At 42.2% G+C, this 24661-nt stretch overlaps 1 protein-coding gene across 1 annotated transcript in view; it reads left to right on the plus strand.

Moving 5' to 3' along the window:
• RNF145 (ring finger protein 145) overlaps positions 1-22945 on the plus strand; it is a 44616-nt gene extending 21671 nt beyond the window's left edge. Inside the window, exons 4-11 of the mRNA XM_035338685.1 lie at positions 2247-2338; positions 7734-7969; positions 11384-11559; positions 15376-15516; positions 16910-17092; positions 18954-19101; positions 19779-20135; positions 21295-22945. Coding sequence (XP_035194576.1) covers positions 2247-2338; positions 7734-7969; positions 11384-11559; positions 15376-15516; positions 16910-17092; positions 18954-19101; positions 19779-20135; positions 21295-21738 — 1777 coding nt within the window. The 3' untranslated portion in view covers positions 21739-22945. The remainder of the gene's footprint in view (positions 1-2246; positions 2339-7733; positions 7970-11383; positions 11560-15375; positions 15517-16909; positions 17093-18953; positions 19102-19778; positions 20136-21294) is intronic.
• Positions 22946-24661: the final 1716 nt, after the last annotated feature.

Below are 24661 nucleotides of genomic sequence, written 5' to 3' on the forward strand. Positions count from 1 at the left end.
GAGACCTTAAAGCATTGCTTCTCTAATTGAGAGTTTAAGGCCTGCCAGCTTAAAGGAAGGTACTTGAAGAATAAAGCCAAGTAGAGTCCTCTGTGCAGGTGACTGAATCAGACAAGGGCAAGAGATGTAGCTTGGGAGGATTTGGGTCATCTCCAGACACATTCCTGCTGTAAATGAACCAACTATATGTGCAGCTTTGGTGGTACATCTTGGCTAAGTTGTGCAAGGTTTTCTCGTTACAGTTGGTATTCTGGATGATTTTGTAACCTGTTTCCTGACAGTTGTAGAAAAAGCTTGATGTCTTCATGGTTTTCCTTCTAGCAGTTTAGAAATAGCCAGCATTTTCACCTTCAATTTGAGGATGGAGCATGATATTGCTAATATAAAAGCCATCTTCAGCATGTTGCAAATTCAGAGGAAATCTGCGGTGTTTTTTTTTTTTTTTTTTCTCTCCAACTCTGATGGATTATCCTGTCTGCTTTGCAAATGCTGTCAAAGTGTTTTCTGCAGGTTCGCATAAACAAAAATACACAACTTCGTCCCAAAGATTACATCCTTGTGCACGTTTGAAGGTTGAAAAAAAACCCTTGTGCTTATCTGTGGCTTGATAACAAGGGGAAATGTTCTGTGCGGAATCAGTCATCTTAGCTGCCTTTTCCATCTTCATGTGTTTTTAATTGTAGGTTACAGTCTAAAGAGCCCATGTCGACATACCTCGCATACACTGACACTTGAAAAGCTGCTGTGAGTAGGCAGCGTTGTCAGCTATGAAGAACAGGCTTTGAAGTGTTTGTTTTAGTACTTTGAGATGTGTGTCTTGAATTCCAGAGAGTTTTTGCAAATGAAAACGTGAATACTTTCACTTGGAGTAGTGAGATGATGCTAGAACCAGAGTATTTTTCCACATTTCTGGGGAAAAGAGAATGCTTCCAGTAGCACTGCCTTGCGTTTTTTTTCTTCACTTGAAATACAAAGAGCAGTTCTTACATTGGTTGCGATTTCCAGTCTTGCTTTGCTTTGCCTGCATCTGTTTGCAGCAGGTGTGGCTTGCCTGACTGATGTAAATAACTACGTAATACTGTCGTGCCATGCCCCTCGAGCAGACTCTGCTAGCTCCGCGCGGGGTCAGCTGAGTGTGCGTCTGGCGTTCCTGGGACGTGCTACGCAGCTGGACACGAACGGCCGGACAGTCTCGGCCAGCTGGGAGCTGGGGCTGTGGGGCTGCTGCTGGTGGAGCTGTCAGCGTCATAACAAGGGCGCAGCAGTAGTTGTGCGAGGGGTGGGCACCGGAGGGTCTCAAGATGAGGCAGAAAAAGGGGCTGAAGATGAGGATCCGCAGGGTCACGAGGATCGCCTGCTGTCTCATGGCAGGGGATTAACGAGCCACTGGAGAATTACTGCCCTGCTGTTCCAGGATTATCTTCTGAAAGTGCAAAATGTTTGCTCTTTGTGTGAAGTTCGTGTTTAACTTGCGTTGCTGTTATACAGGTTAGCCTTCTCGAAGGTGGAGATGATAGGTGATCACCAACAGCATGCAAAATGCACTCTCTCCCGGGGTTCTTACTTTTTTCTTTGATTGCCTGAGCCCCCCCCCCTAGCCCACCTTTTCTGAGAAAGTTATGAATGTCCCGTCAGATTTTCAGGCTTTGTCTGCCACTTGTGGTTCCTCAGCTTGAGAGCATCCAGTTGGTCCCTCTGGCTTCCCCAGGATACGGCTACATTTTTGAAATCTTGTTGGATAAAAGGATTATGAAGCAGCCCTGTCCCTGGTCTTCCATGACTGTCGCTTTGCCTTCATAGCTATTTCTTAATACAGTGCAAAGGGGTTGGTGCAAAACACCATGACCATGAAATTGGAGGACCTTTTCACATGAAGCTGGTGGGAAAAGAAATTGAGATTAGGAAGAAGAACCACTTAATAGGGGAACTTAAAAATGGAATGGTGCTTAAGAGGCTTTGTCAATAAGCAGTTTCAGGCCACCTTCTGAAGAGCAGCTTGGGTGTCCCAAAGGACTTTTTACAGCTGTGACAGTGAGTCTAATTACAGATAATACATCTCTCGCTAAAATCATGCTTTGGTTAGATCCTTTGATCACTGAGGCTGCCATAACAATAGTGTTAACATTGCTTTTCATAATTTACTTAATTGACTGTAACATACACTGAGGTTACATGTGTGTGGCATGAGTGAATTGCTTCTTGTCTGGTCGGAAGGATCTTAATATTTTGTGGTTCTGTTTTTTTAGGGATTACGTGAGAAGTGAATTGGAATCAGGGTATGAAGGGCCAATGTACTTGGAGCCTCTCTCAATGAATCGTTTCATGACTGCTTTAGTAGGTAAGTGATTTAGATATTTGTGATGCAGGGGAGAGCTCTGCCTAATTCTCTTCATTGAAACCTATGCATGTTTCACCTCTTGGTTTCAAATTTCTCTGTCGCTTTTAGTAGCTGTGATCCTCATTAATATGCAAGATGTCTGGAAGGCTAGATGTGTCCTGCTTGGCCCTGTATGTGCCCCTGATTTACCAGCACTCCCTTACTTAGAGTTTTGGAAGTATTCTCTAGATTTGGTATTTTTAAAATTTAGTGTTAGACTTAAACGTTTCAGGTTCACATGGGTTTCCTAATCAACCCATTACACTGCTGTAAAGGTGCAGTTTGTTGAAATTCATGCTTGTCTGTGCTGTGGTCTTCCTAACTGTGGACCTGAAGTTAGAAATGTGTCGTAAATGGATAGAGTAGGGAAAGTAGCTGGTGTATGTTTTCTTATAGAAGCACTTTAAATTCATGCACAGGAGTTTGGGTGAAATCAGAAGTTCTTAAAGGAGTTAGTTTACCCCAGTAGGCACATCAGGTATTTTTAAAAGAAAGCTTTTTTTTTTATTTGCTGTATCCCAGTCTACACCTTAACGATAGTATCAAGGCATAAGGAATGAAAGGAGAAAGATACAAGGTTCTCATGTAAGCAATCACTTCAGTTTGTAGTGGCAGGACACCTTTGATAGCGTATAATTTCTTTCAAAAAAATAGTATTGAGATTGTTCAGTACTTCAGTGTTTACTATTTCTAGAATTATGCTTCCTAAATACAGCATTCTGCCTCCGTGTTCTTCTCGGGCTCGCAGTCTGGTTCAGAATGATTGGATTGTCTGTCTGGAAAACTCCTTGGATGGAAAGTCCTGTAAAAAAAAACAATAGTACTTTTATCTTTGGAAGTGTTGTACAGGCATTTATTCTTTATTGTCTTTACAGATAAGTGTTTTCATGCTCTTAAAAAAACACAGGTGCAATAGATTTGTGGATATGCGAATAGGCCTACAGGCTACTTCTATTTATTTTTAAATTGACTTCTGGGGACATTTCTAATGAAAGCATTAAGGAGTAACAGCTCAAAACTACATTTAAATTGTGTTTCATGAAAGGCAGAAATGAATTCTTCTCTGAAATGTTTAGGTAAAGTCCTGAAGAATTGGGCTTTCTACGCTCTTCCCTTACCCTCCCCTCCCAAATGAATTTTGGAGAAGAATAAATTCAGCGTTAAGGTTGCTACGCCATACCATATGCTCTGCTGAGAGGATATTGGAATGCACGCACACCGTGTGTATTTTAAAAATAAGCCAAAGACAAAGTCAGAAGAAAAACCTTCCCTAATTCCTTTCACTAAGGTCTATGGTTTTCATCAGATTATTGACAGATTTAGTCAGCCGTGGACTGATGACAAAACTCAGCTGCTTCCTGTTTGCTTGCAACTGCTACTGAGAGATTTAAGTGAGCTTACTTCTTTCCAGTATGTTAGGTCTAGCAGAATATATACATTCCCTGCCTGCCAGCATCCCCACTTTTAAATTTGGGATTTGTTGTTGCTTTTAATATTTTTATATAGAAATGACGGTGGTGTTTTCCAAGAAAATGAAATATTTAGAGATCACTTCGCCTCTCTTCTGAATTTCTAGCTACGCTAAATTTTGCTGTCTTGTGGAATGACACCAAAGTACTGCAAAAGCCTTTAGTATGTTTCAGTGAGAAAATGTTTGTAATTAGTTCTTTGAATCTCTCTCAGGTGTGATGCAGGGTCCTGTGCTAAAGCAGAATTCCTCAGCTTCACAAAGCAGCAGGCAGGACCGGGCAGGAAGAGGTCAGGAGGCGTAATGCCATTCAGTAACGATTATGCAGAAACTAAACCAGGAGTCGTAGCCCATCAGTATCCCGGGATGCATCATTCAGGTTTTACATGGATTATCTGTGAGCTAGAAAAAGACGATACAACTGTATTTGTCCAATTCAGTTTTGGCTTGTACTGGGGGCAGAATGAAGTGTCTGCTTATTATAGTTGTTTTTCAGAAATAGGTGCTTGACTATATTAGTAGCTAATAAATATGTGGATGTTAACATACTTAATATCCTCATTATTAATTTTCCCTGTTCTTTTGAAGTCAACTTGAAAGCCTAATTTTAGTCTTGATGGCAAATGGTCTTCTTTGGGTAAGTCTTATGTCAATGGGCTTTGAGGCTTGACATTGTTTTGTGTAAATATGAAATACCTCAGTGTGTAACAAATTTGAGAAAGTATTTTCCAGTGCAGTCTGCAATGTCTCAGGAGCGTACTGCACCGAACTGTCATTTTCACAGCAAAATTAATACATATGGGTGCTTTGCTCCGTCTTCTTACATGTTCTGCCAGAGCATTGTTGTGTAGCATTGTTGACAAAGGCAGTGAGGCAGGTGCATGGGCAAATAATCATGCTACTGATAGAGATCTGTTACCTAAAAGCTGTGGTCAGAGTTAAAAGGGTGAAGTACAGTATGCCACTTGGGTCTTTACATTTAATCTTTAATAATGATTATATTCATTAGTGCTTTTGTGCTTTTTGGATGGGTGCTCTCGTTCAGTCCTTCCCCCAGATCTAATTCAGTCCAATAACTATTAATTAGGGTTACTAATATACACTGAGGTTGTTCATCATGCTGGATGGAAGAAATAAACAGCTGAGAAGACTGCCTCTTGGATGAGTGTTCCACCTTGTGAGAACATCAGCTGTTATGTTACAAAGCTGCGTGGTTTCGAAGTGATGCTACCCTGAAGATTTTTTTTCTTAGTTCTTACTGCACAGTAGTGGGAGCATATATTAACTGGGAGACATCCTGCTTTTTGTCAGGCAGTTCATGTGGTAACCAGGGAATTTGGTTACATCAGCTTCTTAAAACGGGGAGTGAAGTAAAGAGCTCCCCACTAAAAGTGGGAGCGACTCTACCACATCGGCTGGCTTACCGCACATTTTCCATTAGATTACTAGCTGAGAGGCTTTGGCTGCCTGTCAGCACGGTTTAATGTATTTGTGGAGGTTTTGAGAAGGGAAAAGAACAGGCAGGAACTTAAGGCAATAGATTTCTTCCTTATTGCTTCATTCCCTAGCAGAGGAGCCTGGTGTCCTGCAGGAGGGTTCCAGATGTTGGACTCATTAGCTCTGTCTGGCAGTCTTCAGTCCACAGCATCGAAGCAACTGTTCAGCTGGATTTGCTAGTCTCAGCAGGTAGCTTGAGGATTTAAGTTTTTTGGTGATGTGGTATGAGTTATGAGGTAATTTCTTCTGACTGGAACTGCAGCCATGTATGCTATCTCTCACCGTGTACAGCCCTACTTGGAGCTATGATGTATGGCACAGAGGGGTTGTCCTGAAGGAACGTGCTGCTGCCCTGTTAGATTGGGTAGTACCTGTCACTGAAAGCTCTGCTTTTTGGGCCCTTCCTGAAGGGGCTGAGAAATCAGCAAGGTGCGGACTTCAGGAGGGAGCTCAAGGCCTCAAGAGCAAGTGCTCTGTGCGTTTCACTTGATGATGCACAGGTCTCTTGTCCCTGAGAAGTGACTTCCAAACAGTGTTTAGGCTGAAGAGGTGGGAAAGAGAGAGAGCTTAGCAGGCATGACCAGCACCCTCAGCACATCACACCTGGAGGAAAGCAGGGGTTGCTGTTTCATGAGGTGAGACTGGAACCAGAGGTCCTATTTCGTGACTGGAGAACCCCCAGGGAACACCGGGTTGTTAAATGTGGTGGGTTGCAGCATTTCATTTCAGATGACGACACTTACTAAATGCTGAAGAACACATCAGAAGCTGGTGTTGGTATCCCTTTGTGTGTGAAGCTGGGTTGCCTTAGTTACCATGAGATGCAGAAATCCTCGCAGGCCGACTGTGCCAGGCCCCAAACGTTACGGCACAGCAGTGTGCTGGTGGTGTCTAAACTGGGGTTGTAGTGACCTGTGTGTGGGCAGCGAACAACGGAGCAGAGAGAGTGCTTCAGAGCTGGAGTCTGTTGAATGATGAGTAGAGTAACTTTCTCAGAGGCTCGTGACCCAAAATACCGGTAACATACCTTGCTGAAAGCAAGCGTGCTCGTTCTGAAAAGACTCACGGTAATTCAAAACTACACCTAGCAAATTGAGGGTAGGATTTAAACTTGCAAGAGGACAGTGTGAAGGATGAAGACCTTTGTATGTTTAAGTGATAGAGTTTAGATGTTTGCTTTGTTTGGCTTCAGTTATTTTGAAAGCAGAAGGTCTTTCCTGGGTGGGGAAGTTGGGCAGGATGAGAGAAACGCTGGTTCTACTATTTCTCCTCTCCCAGCTGCCCTCCCCAAGGCATCCAGAAGGGTTCACAAGGTCCGTAAGGTTATGTAAGCACATGGCATTAGCTGAGGCCTGGAGATGTTCTGGCCTTGACTTTGTTATGCTGTTCTTTGCTAAGGCTAGCTCCTGGTTCCACCAAGAGCTGTGAAATACACAGATTAGTTGGGGGGGCTCCAAAGCAGGTCTGGTACCATGTAGTGTGGCTTCCAGATGTTCACCACCTATGTCAGTTCACAAGGTTCTGCTTTTAAACAGTGAAACAAGCTTTTCTCTTACTGCAAAATGATGAGTGAGAGTTGTTCTTATCCAGACAATGTAAATTTGGCTCCAGTCTGCTTCCTCTGAGATAAAGGGTACAGATTACACTGACTGTAACGGGAGCAGTTATACAGGAGGGGGTCTGCTCTAGAAATACCATCCTCCAAATCTCTCTGTGTGTGAGAAAGACATTCTTGTGCCCCCACCAACTGTTAAAGAGAATTTAGTTGTTAATTATCTGTCACTTGCAAGCTTCACTGATAATTTTGAGCAACTGCCCCAGGGCATTATGAAATTTTTGAAGTCTCAGCTGCTGACCTGGCTGTCTCCTGTTAGTGTTCTTGGCCTGTAATTCCTCTTGACAGTATAAATATTGTTCCAAAAGCCATTTGGGACCTCTGATTACTTTTTTTGCATAGATCAGGATGAAATAATCATATACCTGGGCTTCAGGAAAGCCGCTGCTGTGCACAAAGATACTGGTGGGATTTGGGTTGAGCTGGGGATGTTATGGGTAAAAAAAAAAAAAAAAAAAGTGATTTGTCAGGTCATCCCCTGCACGATTTATTCCTGGGACTTTGTATTAATCTGAATATGATTCTGTGTGTTTTGGGCTAACATCTCACTAATCTGTATAGTGAAGGTGTACACTTCGCATAGTTTGAAAATTGTAGGTTTTATGACCCAGCAGAAGACACAGAGGAGCCCGGTTTCATAACAGATATGTCCTAGTTAAAGCTGTCATAATATGCTGGATGTTGATAACTGTGTTAGGGAAAGATAACGAATTAAAATACGTTTTTCCTGAAGGGGATAATCAGCTTGATTATAAAAGACTCTGTCGCGTTTTCAGGTCAGCTGGTGGTATGTACGCTCTGCTCCTGCGTCATGAAAACAAAACAGATCTGGCTCTTCTCCGCTCATATGCTCCCTCTGCTGGCACGGCTTTGCCTCGTCCCGTTGGAAACCATCGTCATCATCAACAAATTTGCCATGATTTTCACTGGTTTGGAAGTTCTGTACTTTCTGGCATCAAATCTGCTGGTGCCCTATAACTTGGCAAAGTCTGCATACAGAGAGCTTGTCCAGGTAAGACTGAATGGAACAATTTTATTGTCCTTGGCCTGAGCTTTTTTTTTTTTTTTCAGGAATAAAGTAATAAGTAGTTTGACTGTTTCCTGTGCATCTATTTTTGTGTGTTAACTCATGTTTTCTTAGAGAAACAAATGTGTTCCTATCCATAGTGTTCGCTTTCTTTAATTTATGTTAGCGTACAATTTATATGGGTGACTAGTTCAGGCATTTAGCATAATTCATTAGCCTGAGTTATGCTCCTAGCTAGCTGAGCATGTCCACTTTGCTTGGATTTCACTTAGTCCTTCTTGAAATCCAGGCTAAAAGACAGGATTGTGGTAGAATGGAATTTATCTAGTGCCTCATTAAATGAGCAAGGTACTACCCGTGCGTTAATTATGTTAGTCGTTCATTTTAAGGAATACGTTTTCTAGAAGAAGCATTTGTAATTGTAGTGTTAAATTGGGAGTAACAGTGAAGCTGATCTTGTCTGTGGCTGAGGCTGTGATGTGAAAAGTTGAAAGGTCTGTAGTCTTGCGTTTAGAACAGCAGCATTGCTAGGATCTGAGTTACCAGAAACAGAGAAGACTGATCTGACACACATCCATTTTGTTAACACTTTGACATCTAATGTATATTTGTTTGAAAAGACGCTTTGTTAATGTTAGAGAAACGTCATGCCTCCTGTTCATGCATCTTATTTTTATATAGATAATGTCTCCTTCCATATATCTCAGTATAAAAGACTGATGCTTACTGGATTTTGACTGACCCGCTAGTTTTCCTCTCACCAGTTGCTGACTTTTTTTTCAGACCAAGCCTTTGGTTTTCTGACTTGCTTCTTCATTCCAGAAGCAGCCTGAAAACTAACTTGCTAAGCTCTTTCAAAGCCCTCTTTAAAGCTCTTAGTTGCTGTCATATCTGTCATACACAAACAAAAACTTGGCAGCAGCATGTGTCTGGAGTGCCAAGGCCTCAGCCTGTCATGTTGATCATTATTGTCTAGTTATTTATTTTGTGTCTAATTGGTCTTTGGAGCAAGATTATCCTTCTGTGCTTGTACAGCACCTAACATGGTCTGATCTTGCCCATAACCAGCTTGTAGATTTGCTGATAAGAACAAATTCAGGAGCTGACTGGCAAGGCTTCAATATCCATGTTTTCCAGGGAGAATATAAAAATAATGCTTACCGCTTCCTTTAAAAGAGAGCAGTCGCTAACATGCAGTGTAAAATCAATGCTCCTCCTCTTCTATAGAGCTTGAAGGCTCAGAACAGGGTAAAATCAACATTTCAGTTTTCCATGTGCATGGATACACACACTTTGGCTTTTTGACGTCAAAATATGACGTGGATTTGAGTCGTGTATGTGTTTTTTATTAGACACTTAGGTTAAGAATACTTCTTCATATGGAGGTTTTAGTTGCAAGTGCATTTTGGGAGAGAAGAGTTTCTTTTTCTGGGGGGTCAGAATTGTATTCTAAGTACAGTTGCTATACAAGCCTTCTCATCTCTAGGATCAATTGTCTCTGATTTTATTTTCCTTTCTTTTCTCTCCTGGCATTTCAAATCTTGCTGGGCTCTGTTACATGATTGTAATCGCGAGGGGAAAAGTATTCCTTGTGCGTGGCCTTTGGGCGCTGATAATACTTTTTCTCCCAATTGCTTATGCAGAGGACATAAGTTTTTTTTTTTCCTTCCCTGTAAATACATAGAAAATGACAGAGGATTTATAAAGTGCCACTGGATTTACAATAGACTGTTGTATGATACTTTTTTGAGTGCATATTGTAGAGTGTATTGGAATGAAAAATGGTGTACAAGTGTTTTTCGTTTTGCATTGGTGAGATGGGATAACGAAAGTTTTGTTTTTACAGAGCTTGTTGCTCTTTGCTTATGGTCTTGAAATAGCAGAAAAAGAAATGTTGGCTCAGTGTGTGTTTGTATAACTGACTGCAGGGGATTGCAAATGAAGCTAAGTGTGTTTATTCCAAAGAAGGATATTGTCTTGTTTTGTGTTAAATGTTCTCCTCTATGCGATTCCATTGCTGTAACTTTGTGTGGTGGTTAGTCTTCAGTGATGTGTTGGTGAGTTCGCTACTGCTGCAGGATGGAATTGATTGCTGATCAGTGGCAAAGCTTGCTGAATATTAGGATGTTAACACCAGGAGTGTTTCTTGAATGGAGCACCACGGGGGAGATGGCCCTAACAGGTGGGCCAAAGCAGCTTTTTGCATGCGTGTGCATTTCAAACCGTAGCTGACGATATAACTTAAAAGCAGGTCTAGAAGCTTGGCTGCCTACTTGCAGAAGATGCCAGAAATACCTCATGGTTATGAACCTACATTATGAGCATAGCTGACCCGTCTCTGATGTGATGGAGTGCTGTGCCAGGAGCTGTGTGGGATTGCTTGGATTGGTCCCAGGCCAAGGGAGAGGCCAAGGGAGTCTCCTGAGGGCAAACACAGTTCCTTGACAAGTCTGCGCAAAGCTAAAAGCAGGAGCTTGGCACCATATCCCTGCCAGCAGCATGTTGCTTGTCCATCAGCCACAGCAGATGCTGCAGCAGGTCCCGTGAACGTTAATATCCGTCAGGCTGGTCATGAAGTAATAAGTAGGCAACTCTTTAATGTTTTGTTGAAATACAGATTTTTTTCATGCATTTGCTAGCTATTGCAAATGTTACATTGTTGTGGGAAGGAGATGATAAAGAAAGAGTAGTTGAGTGATTTCCTTTCGACATTTTATATTAAGTCCAGCTATATCAAGCTCCAGCTTCTTGAAAATCACTGTGTTGTAACTTGGTCTTTGCAATGCAAAAAATGTAATTGAGCTTCAAAGTCTTTTGAAATAGCTTTTAACTGTGAACTTCAAAACCCTTGGTTGATTAGGAGCAGCCAGGAGTTTGGTACATGTTCGTTCTGAGGTATTTAACACTAAGTACCTCAGCTGTTTTATATTTTCCTTTAAAACAGATCAGCAAAGCAGATTTACTATGCTGAAGTGGTGTGGCTCATTTCATTATTCTAGCATGTGTGGTGAGTTGGCAGTAGCTATAGAGAAGACACCATTGCTGTGACCTGAGCTGGGCAAAAGGTCTGAGCGGGTTGTACGTGGACTGGAGGCACACATCCTCATTCCTCTCGCTGTGGGAGGGCTGCAGTCAGCAGCACCGAGCCAGTTATCACAGGAAGGGACATTCAGCTGTTCTGGTGGTTTGGTGCACAGTCAGGTACTTCTTACTCCAAGTAAAACAGCTGATCAGATGGTAGCGAGTCACTGCTGAGCCTGGGCTTTCCCTCTTCTCCTTTGAGATGGCTAATGCTGTGTGAATTACCCCACCTTTGTTGTGGTTTATTGGTGAACATCCTTTTGTTATCAAACCACAGATGATGTGAACTAAAACTGCGTTTTTGTTTGTCTTTTCCAGGTGGTGGAAGTATATGGTCTCCTGGCTCTGGGGATGTCTTTGTGGAACCAGCTGGTGGTCCCAGTTCTTTTCATGGTGTTTTGGCTCGTCTTGTTTGCTCTTCAGATCTATTCCTATTTCAGTACACGGGACCAGCCGGCCTCGAGAGAGAGGCTCCTCTTCCTCTTCTTGACAAGGTAACTTACTAGTCTGCAAAAAATTGTTTTTACGTTTGACTATGTTCTGAAATGTGTGCTCTTTTAGAGACTGAATAGGTAGGTTGGCTTTTATTGAATTTGGGTGCCAAGCAAATACATGTATGCAAACCCTGTTCGTTAGGCTTCAGAGGCATGGATTCCGTTCAGGCAGCATTAATTCAGCTGTGGGGAGTTCCCAAACAAAGCAAAACATTTCTTTGATGAGGGAATAGCTGTAGTTAGAGCTTTGGTCCAGAAGTTTGTTTTCAGTATACAATTTGTTTTTAAGTCTGAGATACCTCAGCTGAAGTTATTTAGTTCAGTACCTTATTTGTGATTATTTTCTGAGCCCTGTATGTCTTGCTTCGTCATTCTGTTGTGGGGCATGTACTTGAGTTCATCCAGTCAGCCAAAGTAACCAACTCCTAAAGTAATTTATGAGCCCAGTGGTTAATTTGGCAGAGGTGTAAATCTCTTAAAAATGCAAATTTCCTAAAAGCCTTGTAAAAACTGGCTATAGGGAGAGAGGCGTGTGTCAGTGCTGTCACTGAGAGAAAGACGGCATTTGAGGGATTCTGGCCGGGCTGTACGTGCCTGTGCTGACTCTCGTCTAACTAGAGATTACCGCAGACAAAAGGGAGGGGACATGTAGGGCAGAGAGGAACTGGGTATATTGCCAGAGAAGGTGGGTGAGGCAAATTACATTGTGTAATATTGGGATGGGGAGAAAAGGGATGGTGTCTGAACACACAGGTAACAGGACTTATCCTTTTGAGGCCGTACATCATTAGTTCTGCTGTTTGGGTAGCAACTTGCTTGAGTAACTTACTCATCGCTACAGATTTCCAATCAGGCTTTCCAGCTGCTTAATTTTTGCCTGCCTTTGTACGTGCATGTATGGTGTCATGGTGTTAAGCTCTCAAAATTCATTGTCATTAAGGAGAAAAGCCAGAGCTCTTACTGCATGTACTATTAAAATTGCTTACATTGTCATACTGCATTATGTAAAAGCACCAACTGTGTTATCTGATTGTCAGCTGAACTAATGGTGTCTGAAGTTTGTTCCTCTTGTTCATCTCTGTTGCAATTTAAATTTTGCTGCAACAGAGCACTGCATTTAGCAGTTAGCAGAGGTGAGGCTAGCTATCCTTTTCCTAGTAACTAAGTTCATTCCTGTGCCAAAATCATTAGACTTTTCTTATTTATGGCAAAACAGGAAGCTTGCCTTGTAGACTTGTATTAGCTTGTTCCATGAGTGAATAAGTACAGGTTGATCTCTGAAGTTCTTCCTGCAAATGCAAAAACACAGAAAAACTGAAAATGGTCTTTGAGTTTGTTCTGTCACAGAAAAAAAAAATCGAAGTGTAGTCACCTTAAAAACACGAACTCGAGTAGTACCACTGACAGCCTCTCACTCCTCAGGAGGGAGCTGAAGTACCAGGTCACGATAGTTCATGAAAATTCCCAGTTCAGCCACAACAGCCACTAGTGCTGGCTGCTCGCCAAAATGGAAAGACATGCTCTTCCATGAAAGTGAGCGACTTTGGCACCTGTGCCCTTTAAGTGTCCTGATGACTTAAAATACTGTAGCTGGAATTCAGGTGAGAGCAATTGGAGTGTGCTTTATAGCAGTGTCAGACTTTGACAAGAACACCGGAGTGGCTGCACTGGGTCAGCCCAAATACTGATCTAGCCCGGGATCCAGTTTCCAGCAGTGGTCACAAATGAGTGCCTGGAAAGACACCCACCCATAACGTGACAAATGAGACACTTTTTAGTACTCTTCCAATCCCACATGTGACTTCAGAGGTAAAGCTACATTAGCTGAGTATGGTTAAGAACTGCTCAGTAATCCTCAAGACTTCTCTTCCATCAGTTGTTGCTGTCTGCCCGTTAACCCATGTGTGTTTGTGCTGTTTGAAAGATCCCATACAAGTAGTTTCAGAGCTCAGCTTGGTCTGTATAATGAAAACTACATTTTGGTTGTTTGAATCCATATAGTCTCACTCAGTGCACCCCAATTCTTATACTGGGGAAAGAAAAGAGCAATGAGTTCTTACTTCTGTAAAACTGGGAGAGGCAACCGGTCTGTTCTTCATGGACTGGAGGGCTCTTGCTTGCCGACTTGCTGTTTAAAAACTGTTCTGTACATTTATTGTCCTTATTGTTCCTCTCAAAACCTCTTCTTTGAGTATGTAACTGCTGTGATTTTTGAGATGTGCTGAAGTGTTCAGCTCTTCAGGACAATTTGTAAACTAGTGTTCGAGGCATAAACGTAACACTCAGAGCTCTTCAGGAGTTTCTTGGAGCTCTTAGGCTCCTCTGGGACCCTTGCATGGCAGATCATCGGGGAAAAAAGCTTAAGAAGAATACTAAAATAACTGACAAGGACAGAAAGGTTGGACATCAGTTGGAAGGCCAAGATAACTTATTTTGAATTAGAGTTCCTCAAAGTTTCTACAGAAATAGTTTATTTAAATTTCTTGCTACCTTGACTGGCAGGAACATTCGAAAGCTTTATCAGCCCTCCTCAGGTTAGTAAATAGGCTGAATTTGAAGGTTTACTGGAAAAACTGCCAATAGTATACATAAACACTTCAGAATTTAGTTGTGAATTGCTTTCAAAGGAGTTTTTCAGTTCAGTAGAAGAGACAAAGTAAATGTCTCTTGGTTGTGCTTTGTTTACTTTTGAAGGATATGCTTCCTCAAAACACTTGTCTTTTCAGACTGCTGAGCTGGTGCACTCTTAGTTGGTTAATTAGCATGACACATTTTTGACCACTATCATTTCTCTCATAAAAGACTACTGTCCTGTTAGACAAGCTAAGATTTTTTTTTTTTTTTTAATGAATGGAGGTGTCAATGTGCTATGTTGGATTACGTATCTGAGGATTTCCAGGTGCGTAATCCCTGGCTGACAGCTAATTCTTTACCGAGTGTTGGAGCACGTGTTACGTTGTGCTGCGCTCCCCTTGTGCTGGCAGCCTTGCTCCCCAGGTGCTCGAGGCATCTGAGGCTTAGGCTGCTCCAAATACTGCAGTGCCAGGATCAGCATAAGAGCAGTCATAAGATACGGGAGCTAGGGAGCTGTAGTAACTCAGCTATTCTCAGTGTCATCAAATGTATTTTGAAGTCTCAATCTTTTTTGATACTCTACAGCTGTAGGAAAATAAAGGAAAAACCCAGCTGAGGGAGAACATTCTTCATTGTCTTGCTGCTTCTGACTCAGCTTTTTGAAAGACAGGTGTTGCCTACCTCAACTTGATGGGAACGCTACCAAAAAAAAATCCACTCTTCTAACAGTGTTTATCAGTTTGCCATTTGTTTCCACTATTGCAGGTCTGTGTGGAAAGTGCCTCAGTGAATCCATCTGCTTTAACTCTGTGGTTCTGGTAGCTGGCTGAAAATTCAGCAAATAACCTAAGCATGTTCCGGCTGTCAATTGACTTTGGGCTGTGAAAACCGTATGCAGGCAGGACAGTGCCACCGTGTGGCACAGCAGCGGAGAAGGACAGGAGGGAACAGGGAAGACCACGCTGCGTGGCCATAGCTCCAGCCTGAAGGCATTGCTAGCTGTGGAGATGAACTGTAGTTTTGGCTTAAAAAGAAATGTTAATACACAAAGAAAACAAACAAACAAAAACTAAGAGGAGGGTTCCATGGTGGTGTAGAGCATTTAACAAAAAAAACATTAAGCCAGTCTAATTGTGCTTTAAAACCAGCTTGCATCATTAGCAGGACAAGGGGAGAGCTCCTCACATTCCTCTTGATTAATGGTTCTTTTCTTTTTGTCTCTTTCTCTCTTTCTCCTCCCAGTATTGCAGAATGCTGTAGCACTCCATACTCATTGCTGGGCTTGGTCTTCACAGTCTCCTTCGTTGCTCTGGGAGTTCTGACTCTCTGCAAGTTTTACTTGCAGGGTTACCGAGCATTCATGAATGACCCTGCTATGAACAGGTAAGTGACTCGTTGTGTCTAGGGTCTAAAAAGAAACAGAAAATATTTAAACAGAAATGATATAGCTTGTATTTATTTATTTTTTTAAACTTAGGAACTCTTGGGTATCCTTAACAGGCTTTTTGTATGCCAGTCTGCGTGTACATTGGAAGGATATGAAGTGAAAAGCAGCTTGTCACAGACTTCTTGGGAGACGGTTAATTTTTTTAAGAAGTTCAGGGCTGTTATTTTGGATTTAAAATTACACAGTTTAATGAAGGTACTAAGGACAATCAATATGAGTCACTGGAAAATTGTCATTTGCTTGGATAACAAACACTTCACATTCATATTTCCTCATTTACCCTGTAGTCATGTGTGAAACATGACTAATCTTGGAGTCTTAGAACACAACATTGTATGGATCACCTATAAGTAACTATGAGAAATAACCGGAATATAGGAGCTGATTCTTCCCTAATGCTTGTCTCAACTTTTCTAATTTGAGGTTGGATACTGTCTATGTTTTTTAGTTATTCCAGCCATTACCTCAGGGCCAAAGTTCAGACTGTATGGAAAAAGAATGTTTTACATTTTGGATTCCAAAATGTAGAAGTGAGAATGGGTATAAACTGGGCTTGCTTAAGAGTAGCCTACATAAAAGCTTCCTCTGGGGAAGTGCATGGTTCCAGGTGCTCTGTACTGTGGTTGCTTTGAGCGGCAGTGCTGAAATGCACTGTCTGGAGGCATGAAATGCAGTCTGGTTTTTCCTAACCAAAAAGAAGTGAAACAGACAGCTGTGTTTAGAGAAATTCAGTGTTTCCTCCTGTATTCAACATAGGTACAGAGAGAATAAACTGGAAAATGAACAATCTGCTGCTTGTCCTAAAGCCTGGGGGTTGGTGGGGACATGAGTTGAGAATGTTTCCCCAGGACCAAAGGGCAGACAGGAGTGTGGTGATGGGGAAACATAGCAGGTGGAGAGGGGCTTCATGGTAATGTAGGAATGATGCTGGCTGTACCCAGCTATAGGCATAGCAGTGCTGCTTCAGGCTTGTGTAGGCAGCACTGAGGCTGCAGGTTCCTCCTCTCAGACCACCTCTGGGCCAATGCAGTGCTGGGGGAACTCTGTCAAGGAGTGGTGTCTGCTCGGCTGGGTATAACCTACATGCTGCTGGTTCAGGAGCAAGCTTCTGAAATTTGGTAGTTCCTAATCCCCAGCACTTCAGTGTTTCTGAAAACATTCCTGTCTGGTTAAAGCTTGAATGGTTACATCAATAAAAGTCAAAAACAGTGGCAATGCAGGGTTATGGAAGAAATAGCTTATTTCCTGGCATTTCTAGATATGTTTTTGAACCAACAATGACACACAGAAAAATGCATTTCTTTTTGTCTTGTCTTTGTTGATCTGCAGGGGAATGACTGAAGGAGTCACACTCCTGATCCTGGCTGTGCAAACGGGTTTGATTGAGCTCCAAGTTGTGCATCGGGCATTCCTGCTCAGTATTATTCTTTTCATTGTGGTGGCATCCATCCTTCAGTCGATGCTGGAAATTGCTGATCCCATTGTCTTGGCACTGGGAGCCTCAAGAGACAAGTAAGAGACTGTTCTCCTAAACTGAAAGTTACTCAATGCCATTTTAGGAAGCGGTAAACTGGTAGTTAATGGCCTGATTTGGATTTTAGTAGCTTGTAAAGCTACCACATCTTATCTTTGCAGATCTCTAGTCAATTCTCTAGCTTTTCCTCTTGCCATCCTGCTCCGTCTAGTGCACACAGCAATGTTTTTCAGCATGTTGTATGCTGCCAAACGAGGGTGACTTGGGTCACCTGCTCTTGCTCAGGAGTGTGTCCAGCCAGCCTGTGCAAGACCATGCTGATCTGCGGCTGCTGGCTGCCTACTCTTGAGTACTGCACTGTATGGTGGTTACTTCCCCTGTGGGTCTCGGTTAAGCAAATCCAGGACTCCAGTGCCTGTGCTTGCCCCCGCCACACTCTGTTGTGTGGATTTGCAGAATCTGCAGGTTTTGCTTAACCTCTTCTGCAGTTGGGTAGGATTTCTCCCTCATGGTCTTGAACAGCTATTGAAGATGGGATGTATCTAGGGGGTGACCTTAGATATTGGGAAACCCATTTTTTGTGACACTGATCCCAAAATGATAGTTTTCTGGCAAGAAATAAGAGGTGGAAGGCTTTGCATTAGTGTACCAGATGTTTTTATCATGTGGGGTTGTTGTTAAGTTTAATTTGTGTTTCAAAGAGCTTTATTGGTATCTGTTTTTCTTGTATTAATCTGTTTGTTTGCATCTTTGTTAATTGCTTATGTTTTTTTTCCCCTTTCTGTAGCCTGTAAGTGAGGAAATAAAAAGAGGTTTATTTATGTGCAGAGAGTTTGTTTGGCTTAGAGGCTGCTTGTACCCAGTGTCCTGCAGCAATGTTAACTTTAAATATACTAACAGAGGGAAGAGGAGAAGAGCCAGGATATGACCATCTGCCCGGCTTAAACAAGCAGCCTGTGGTGACAGCAATTTTTAACTCTCTTCTGCCAATTTTTTCAGGCAGTTCAAATTAACTAGGATCAGGATAAATTCCACTTCAGCTCTCCCATTCTCCCTCGCCCACAGAGAACTGCAAACCTTACAGTAGCATTCTGATGTTTCTTCAGATTGTATTAAATTACTCAGTTTCTGCTACTGTCCCCCCAGTTCTTTCACTTTCTCTGTACCTCATTGCCAGAGCTAAATGAAGTTAAAATACAGCCTGAAGAACATACAAGAGTAGTATAGTAATTGTTGGAGATGCTCTGAAAGCTTTTGCAAAGGGGTGAGTGTAAGAGATTGATGGCATGTTTAGGTTGGGAGGGAGATTAGGAAGAAGTAAGTGATAGAGGAGCAGAAGAAGAAGTGGCAGAGATAAATGTTCAAGTCCCACCAGATTCTTTTCTTGTGATCTCCAAATTGGGGAGTATATTTCTAAAGGCAGGAGGGCTAAGTCTGGCGATGAAAGGAAATATGCCTCATGTATGTTAGCGAAAATCATTGAATCAATGTAATAAATTTATAATCTGGAGGAACCCTGTTTATATAGGAATTTGTATAAACAAATAAAAGCATTATTTAATCGTTTTCTTTAGTTTAATGGACCTTCATATGAGAAATCCAGTATCTTAGTTACTTAACTTGTCTAATTATAACAATTACTGTAGCTGATTTTTGCCCATAACCTTTGTATTTGTGTTGAAAACAGCAAAGGTCAGATGTGAGGGAACTTTTTCAGAGTATGTATATTCCAGACATGCGTGCTGGGGATGAGTTTGTGCCCAAGTAAAACAGAAAATCCTTTCAAGAAGTTAAAGCCTCGAGCAAAGATCTAACGTGCCTACGTCCAGCAGTGAACTGCTTCTTGTTCTGACACTCACATCTGACTTAAAAAATAAAAACCTGTTGTGTTGTTTGCAGGAGCCTGTGGAAGCACTTCCGAGCAGTCAGCCTCTGTTTGTTCTTACTTGTGTTCCCTGCATACATGGCCTACATGATTTGTCAATTTTTCCACATGGATTTCTGGCTGTTGATCATTATCTCCAGCAGTATTCTAACCTCTCTTCAGGTAAGAACATTAGCCCTGCAGTGACTGTGAATCCCTGCTTAAACTGTATTCTGTTTCTCGAGGGGGGGGGGGGGAATACATGATCAGAATAGGACAAGGATGACAAAAGGGCAGAAGTACAAGATATGATGTAAAATTTCTTTCTTTATCTTGTATCTGTGGCTAAGGAGCTCCTAAGGGTGGGCTGAGAGCATAGGTGAATGGAAATTTATTTCAAATTGTAAAGCTAGGAGGCTTTTGAGGGCTTAAGTATCACAGTAAAAAAAAAAAAAAGTCTAGCTATGGTTATTTGGAAGTAACTTGATGCTCAAAACATTGCAGTGTAAATACAGGAAATGTTTTTGCACTATGAGTATTCGCTATAACTTTTTTTTTAACTAATTTCTAACCCCCTTCCCTCATGGCGCTTAGCACTTTCATTTAATCAACTCAACTATGTTTTCAGCTCAGGAAAGTACTTGGAAGAGGAAGCACTTTTGAAAAAGCACAAATGCTTTGTGATAAGAAGTGACTTTTATTTGTCTTGAGGTTCAGCAACAGTTTTGCTGCTTTAGGGCTTGCCTGCATCTGGCTGATTTAGAAGCATAATATATACAGAGCTTGATGGACAGTGCTGAGCAACTTAAGCTCCAATTCAGAGCTGCGTGTTAAGCTAATGGTTTTGTGTTTTGTTACAGGTGCTTGGGACGCTCTTCATTTATGTTTTGTTTATGGTGGAAGAGTTCAGAAAAGAACCAGTAGAAAATATGGATGATGTGATTTATTACGTAAATGGCACGTACCGGCTGCTGGAATTCCTTGTTGCACTCTGTGTGGTGGCATATGGTGTCTCAGAAACTGTCTTTGGAGAATGGACTGTGATGGGTTCTGTGATCATCTTCATTCACTCCTATTACAACGTATGGTTGCGGGCCCAACTGGGGTGGAAAAGTTTCCTTCTTCGCAGAGATGCAGTGAATAAGATCAAATCGCTGCCCATTGCCACAAAAGAGCAGCTGGAGCAACACAATGATATCTGTGCCATCTGCTACCAGGTAGGAATAGAAATGTCAAAAGATTGACTTGAATTTAAATAGCTCCGGACTGTCTGTCAAGCTCAATCTGCATCTAGTAAAATAAGTTACTTGAATTATGTTTAATGAGTAACATTTGTGCTTAATAAGTTACTTGCATTAGCCATTTTTCTGCTTTATGTAAATTGATTCAGAGTGTTGGCATTGATTTTTTTTTTTTTTTTTTAATGTTTAAAAACAATTTGGGTATGTTCAATCTTTCATTTTTCTCTCCAGTTATATACAACAAACTGCCCTTGACCTTCTTTGAAACTTTTTGTGTTCGGGTTGAGCTGGTATAGCTAACAATAGCAAGTGTGCCCTTTCTTCATTAGTGGATGATTCTGGAAGACAATGCGTACTCAGTAACTGATTTGTTATTCATCCTTAGAAGCAGCTCGGTCTTCACAGGCACTGCTACTTCCACTTCATGTACAATGTCAGTTTTATAACAAACCTAATTATCAAAAGGTTAAGGGTCTATCTAACATAAGACAGCAGAAGGAAGGACCTTAGAAATTAATGCTGAAAGTAATATCTTTATCACACCTCCAGCTTCAAAGTCTCTTTCTCTTGGATAGAAATTGTAGTTATGTATGACAAAGAAAGAACCACCCTAGGATTAATAGGGTGCAATTGGATCGACTCCAAACTTGATGCAAATTCTTTGAGGAGTACAACTGCTATTGCCAGAATGAATGGCAGTGTTTAAAACACCAGACAGGTAATACGTGTCTCATCTGAGAGAAGGTGTTGTTTAATTTCGTACTTGCTTGGTACATGTTATACCTGCAAGTGTGCTGTTTTTGACTTGGACAATTTTTCTTAAGCCAACTAATCCTGCAACACTCATCCTACAAAACCCTTTCATTTAAGTGTAGTAATATCTTGTTTACAAGACCTTAGCCTAATTTCTAATCCCTGTAGTATAAACAGTCAGCCCTGGCCTGTACTTGGTGTGTGTGTACTTGAATGTGGAGGCTTATAAGTACAAAGGAAGAAACGTTCCTCCTACTTGCCTGCGGACTGCTTCTGTCAGCTTTGTGGCTACTGCTCCCATTAGGTGAGGCAAGGCAGATACAGGGTGAGAGGAGAGAAATGGGACTGCAAATAATATCTGTCTTCTTTGTGTGTCTTTCAGGACATGAAAACTGCTGTAATCACACCATGTAGCCATTTTTTTCATGCGGGCTGTCTTAAGAAATGGCTGTATGTGCAAGAAACCTGCCCTCTGTGCCACTGCCAACTTAAGAGCCCTTCGCAGCTACCAGGACTGGGACCGGAGCCAGTTCAACAGCCAAATCCTGGTGCAGAGCAAAATACCAGACCTGGAGATGCAGTCGACCCCCCCAGTGTTGAACATGACAATGGGCCAAACACAGATGACAACCCTAGCCAGAGCAGCGGACAGGTTGCTGACGGACAGGACAGCCTGGAGGCCTCTGCTGAGACTGAGGGGTCCTGGGGCATGGACAGGGGCACAAGCCCGTGCGAGGCCAGCCAGGGAGCAGCCTGTGCTGCAGAACTAATGGCAGCCCCGGAGAGGTGCCCCGCTCGAGACCCGAGCGTTAGCATCCAGCTCTAAGGTGACAGAGGACGACGCAGGAACAAACACATTTCAGAGATTCAAGTTTGACTCAGAAGAAAACCTGTCCTTCCGCATCTGTGAAAGAAGTTTAGCTATTAATGCTGGTCAAAATGTAATATCCCATGCTGATTTTTGTGGGCCGCTTGGTAGCGGTAATTCCAGTGAGATGTAGTAAAAATGACTCCAGAAGCTCTCTGAACTGTGGGCATAGGAAGGATGTCTGGAAATAGATTGAAGTGGAAGAGTGTTTTCAAGATGTGGGTGAGGGATGAGAAGAACGGGAGGTCTGTGAGAGGTTGTAGACAGATGGACAAAACGCTAACTTTTGTTTTGGCCAGGAGGAGGGCATCGAATACAGCCATGTCCCAGGGTACCAGAGAGGTGTTAAATGCAGTGACTTGCTAGTCTCTGACCGAGGTGCAGCTTTGGTTTCTGACAATTTTTTTATGGCGCGTAAGCAAAAAATCAAAGATACAACATCAGTGATTGTACTAGAAGAGGGAAGCACTCTTAATACGTCATGTGTATGCTTTGGGTGTTCTTGGTGGGGCAATTGCATTTGAATTCATGTAATCTATAGTGACTCTTGACTTTTATGACAGAGTCTTCAATATTTTGATGTATATGAAAGTTTTGCTAATAATGGCACAGTCTGGGCTGCATGAAGTAAACTAAAGCTCTAATGAACACTTTGGCCTCTGCCACCACGTGCAGGAGGAAAGTGGGATGAGTTTTAGGGCACAGAGAGAAGCCTCACAGTACTGTGCTGTGTAATGTTTAATTCTTGCAGCTGAATTAAAACAGTATTAAACTCTGGCGATATTTGCACTTTGGGAATGAGTACATTATTGTGTATGATCAGACTCCGCAAATGCCACTTTTAAAGCTGTTAATAGGTTTGCACCTTTTTTCTTTGACAAGGACATGTCCATACCTAAATTTTTACATTCATCATGGCTTCAAGTAGAACTAGGGACTAGGGTGGGGAAATAGGTGGGAGTAGGGGGGCAGGCAATTTTTTTATGTGAATTTTGATATGAAGAGAAATTAGTCACTTATTTATACGATAGGCTTGACTCAAGTGTTTTTCAAAGTCGGTATTCCTAATGTGAAATGTGATACTATTTTATTTTTAGTAGTAACTTTGGATGTAGACTGACAGACATAGCTGAATGTCTTAATAAATTACATTTGAAGATTTTTACACCTGGTTATGTGATTCTTGTACTGAAATTCCAAGAATTAAGGATGTGTTGAGAGGCTCTTATGCAGTAGTAGCACTCTGTTCCCCTTGGAGATCAGTGGACCTTCTGATGCTCTCTCTCTCTCTCCCCTATTTCCATTCCATTGCTGTGTGTTATGGTGGCACCTCCTGGTCAAAGAGGGGTATGGTCTTTCATGCCTGTCCTTGCCACCAGATATTGGCCAGCAGAGAACAGGAGAAGACTGCTAAGGCCCATTTGCTCCTGGAAGCCAGGCAGGCTGCCTGCTGTGACTGACCCCCCTGCAAAACCCGACAGGATGGAGTATCAGTTGCTTTATACTGTGATTCTGTATCTCAGTCTTGATTCCCTGCATCTTTAGAAATTCAGGTTTGCCACGTGCTTCAGTGACCCTTGCACAGCTGCTGTTAAAAGCTGGGAGTGTTGGCAAGGAAAAATAGTGAGAAAACTAACTTTGAACTCTTTTTCACTGCCGCAGTGGTCTGGGTCTTGCTCCTCCACACTTACTTTGCCCTGGAATCAAATCTCTCTCAAAAAGATGTTCTGTATGACTCCAAGCTTTTAACTTACATATTAATTCAGACCGTTTCACTTCTAGCCACGTTCTTAATTAAAAGCCTGTGGAGGCAGGAACTAGGTTATTTTGGGGCAGCACTGTTAAGGGGTGCTGTTTAGTGCTGTGAAACAAAGACTTTCCCTTGGTTCACAGTTTGTTCTTGAAGGACGTTCTGGTAACCCTGCTTGCCATCCCCTGGGTGCTGAAAGATGACAGTGATGTGAATTTTTTCCTTTGTGTAGGGTCACCTCCCTTCCATGGTAGGAAGCGAGTGGTACCACAAGTGATGGGGAAGAGGAGGTGAGAAGAGCTGGACTTGGTCAGCCTTGTGAAATGAAGGCTGGGGAGGTTGTGGCTGCTATACAAATACCTCCAGGTATATGCAAGGAAAGGAGGAGGGAAACTTGTTCTTGCTTACAATATTCTCACAAGAGCAGCAGGGCAGAAGGGAATCACAGGCATCATCAGCTCCAGTTCACTGCTGTCCCTGAGAGTATGTCATGTCATCACTTTCATGAGTATAGATGGTTAAAAATAACAAGAAAAAAAAGTTTGCCTTCACTGCTCTACGCTGCGAAGCTGTTTCTCAGCCTGGCATCTCCCAGCAATGAACCTTTTAATTTCTCCAATAAATTATTCATTGCTAATTGGTAATGCAAAAGCTAGAGGAAAGAACGATGGATTCACACCAACATCGGTAAGAGGTAAGTGTGCCTGGAGACTGCTCATTAAGAAGCAACAGGCCTGCAGTAGGTTCAACAAATGCACTGTGCCAGGAACACAGGTCGGAGCCACGGATGTGGCGCTGGAAAGGAGCCTGAAGAGCTAGGAAGGTGTGTGCTGTCTTTTAGGAGAAATGATGCTGCACGATTCCCACTGGAGCAGACCAAAACCAATTATTCTCTGGAGAAGGTGCTCAAAGATGTGGAAGTTCAGGCAATCTCAGAGTTTCTGCATCATGGTAAGAGGGGCATGATGAGATGAAAGCATCTCAGATGCATTTTTTTTTTTTCTTTTTACTGTAACAACTCTTATTTGCGAGAGGGAGAGGAGGGGAAGGAGAGGATGCTGCTAGCTTGAAGAGTACATTGGAAAAGAAAGGACTCTTGAACGATGAATTAAGGTGGAGTATCTGGGATGT

Source organism: Oxyura jamaicensis, chromosome 13 (assembly GCF_011077185.1).
Source record: "Oxyura jamaicensis isolate SHBP4307 breed ruddy duck chromosome 13, BPBGC_Ojam_1.0, whole genome shotgun sequence".
Taxonomy (NCBI): domain Eukaryota; kingdom Metazoa; phylum Chordata; class Aves; order Anseriformes; family Anatidae; genus Oxyura; species Oxyura jamaicensis.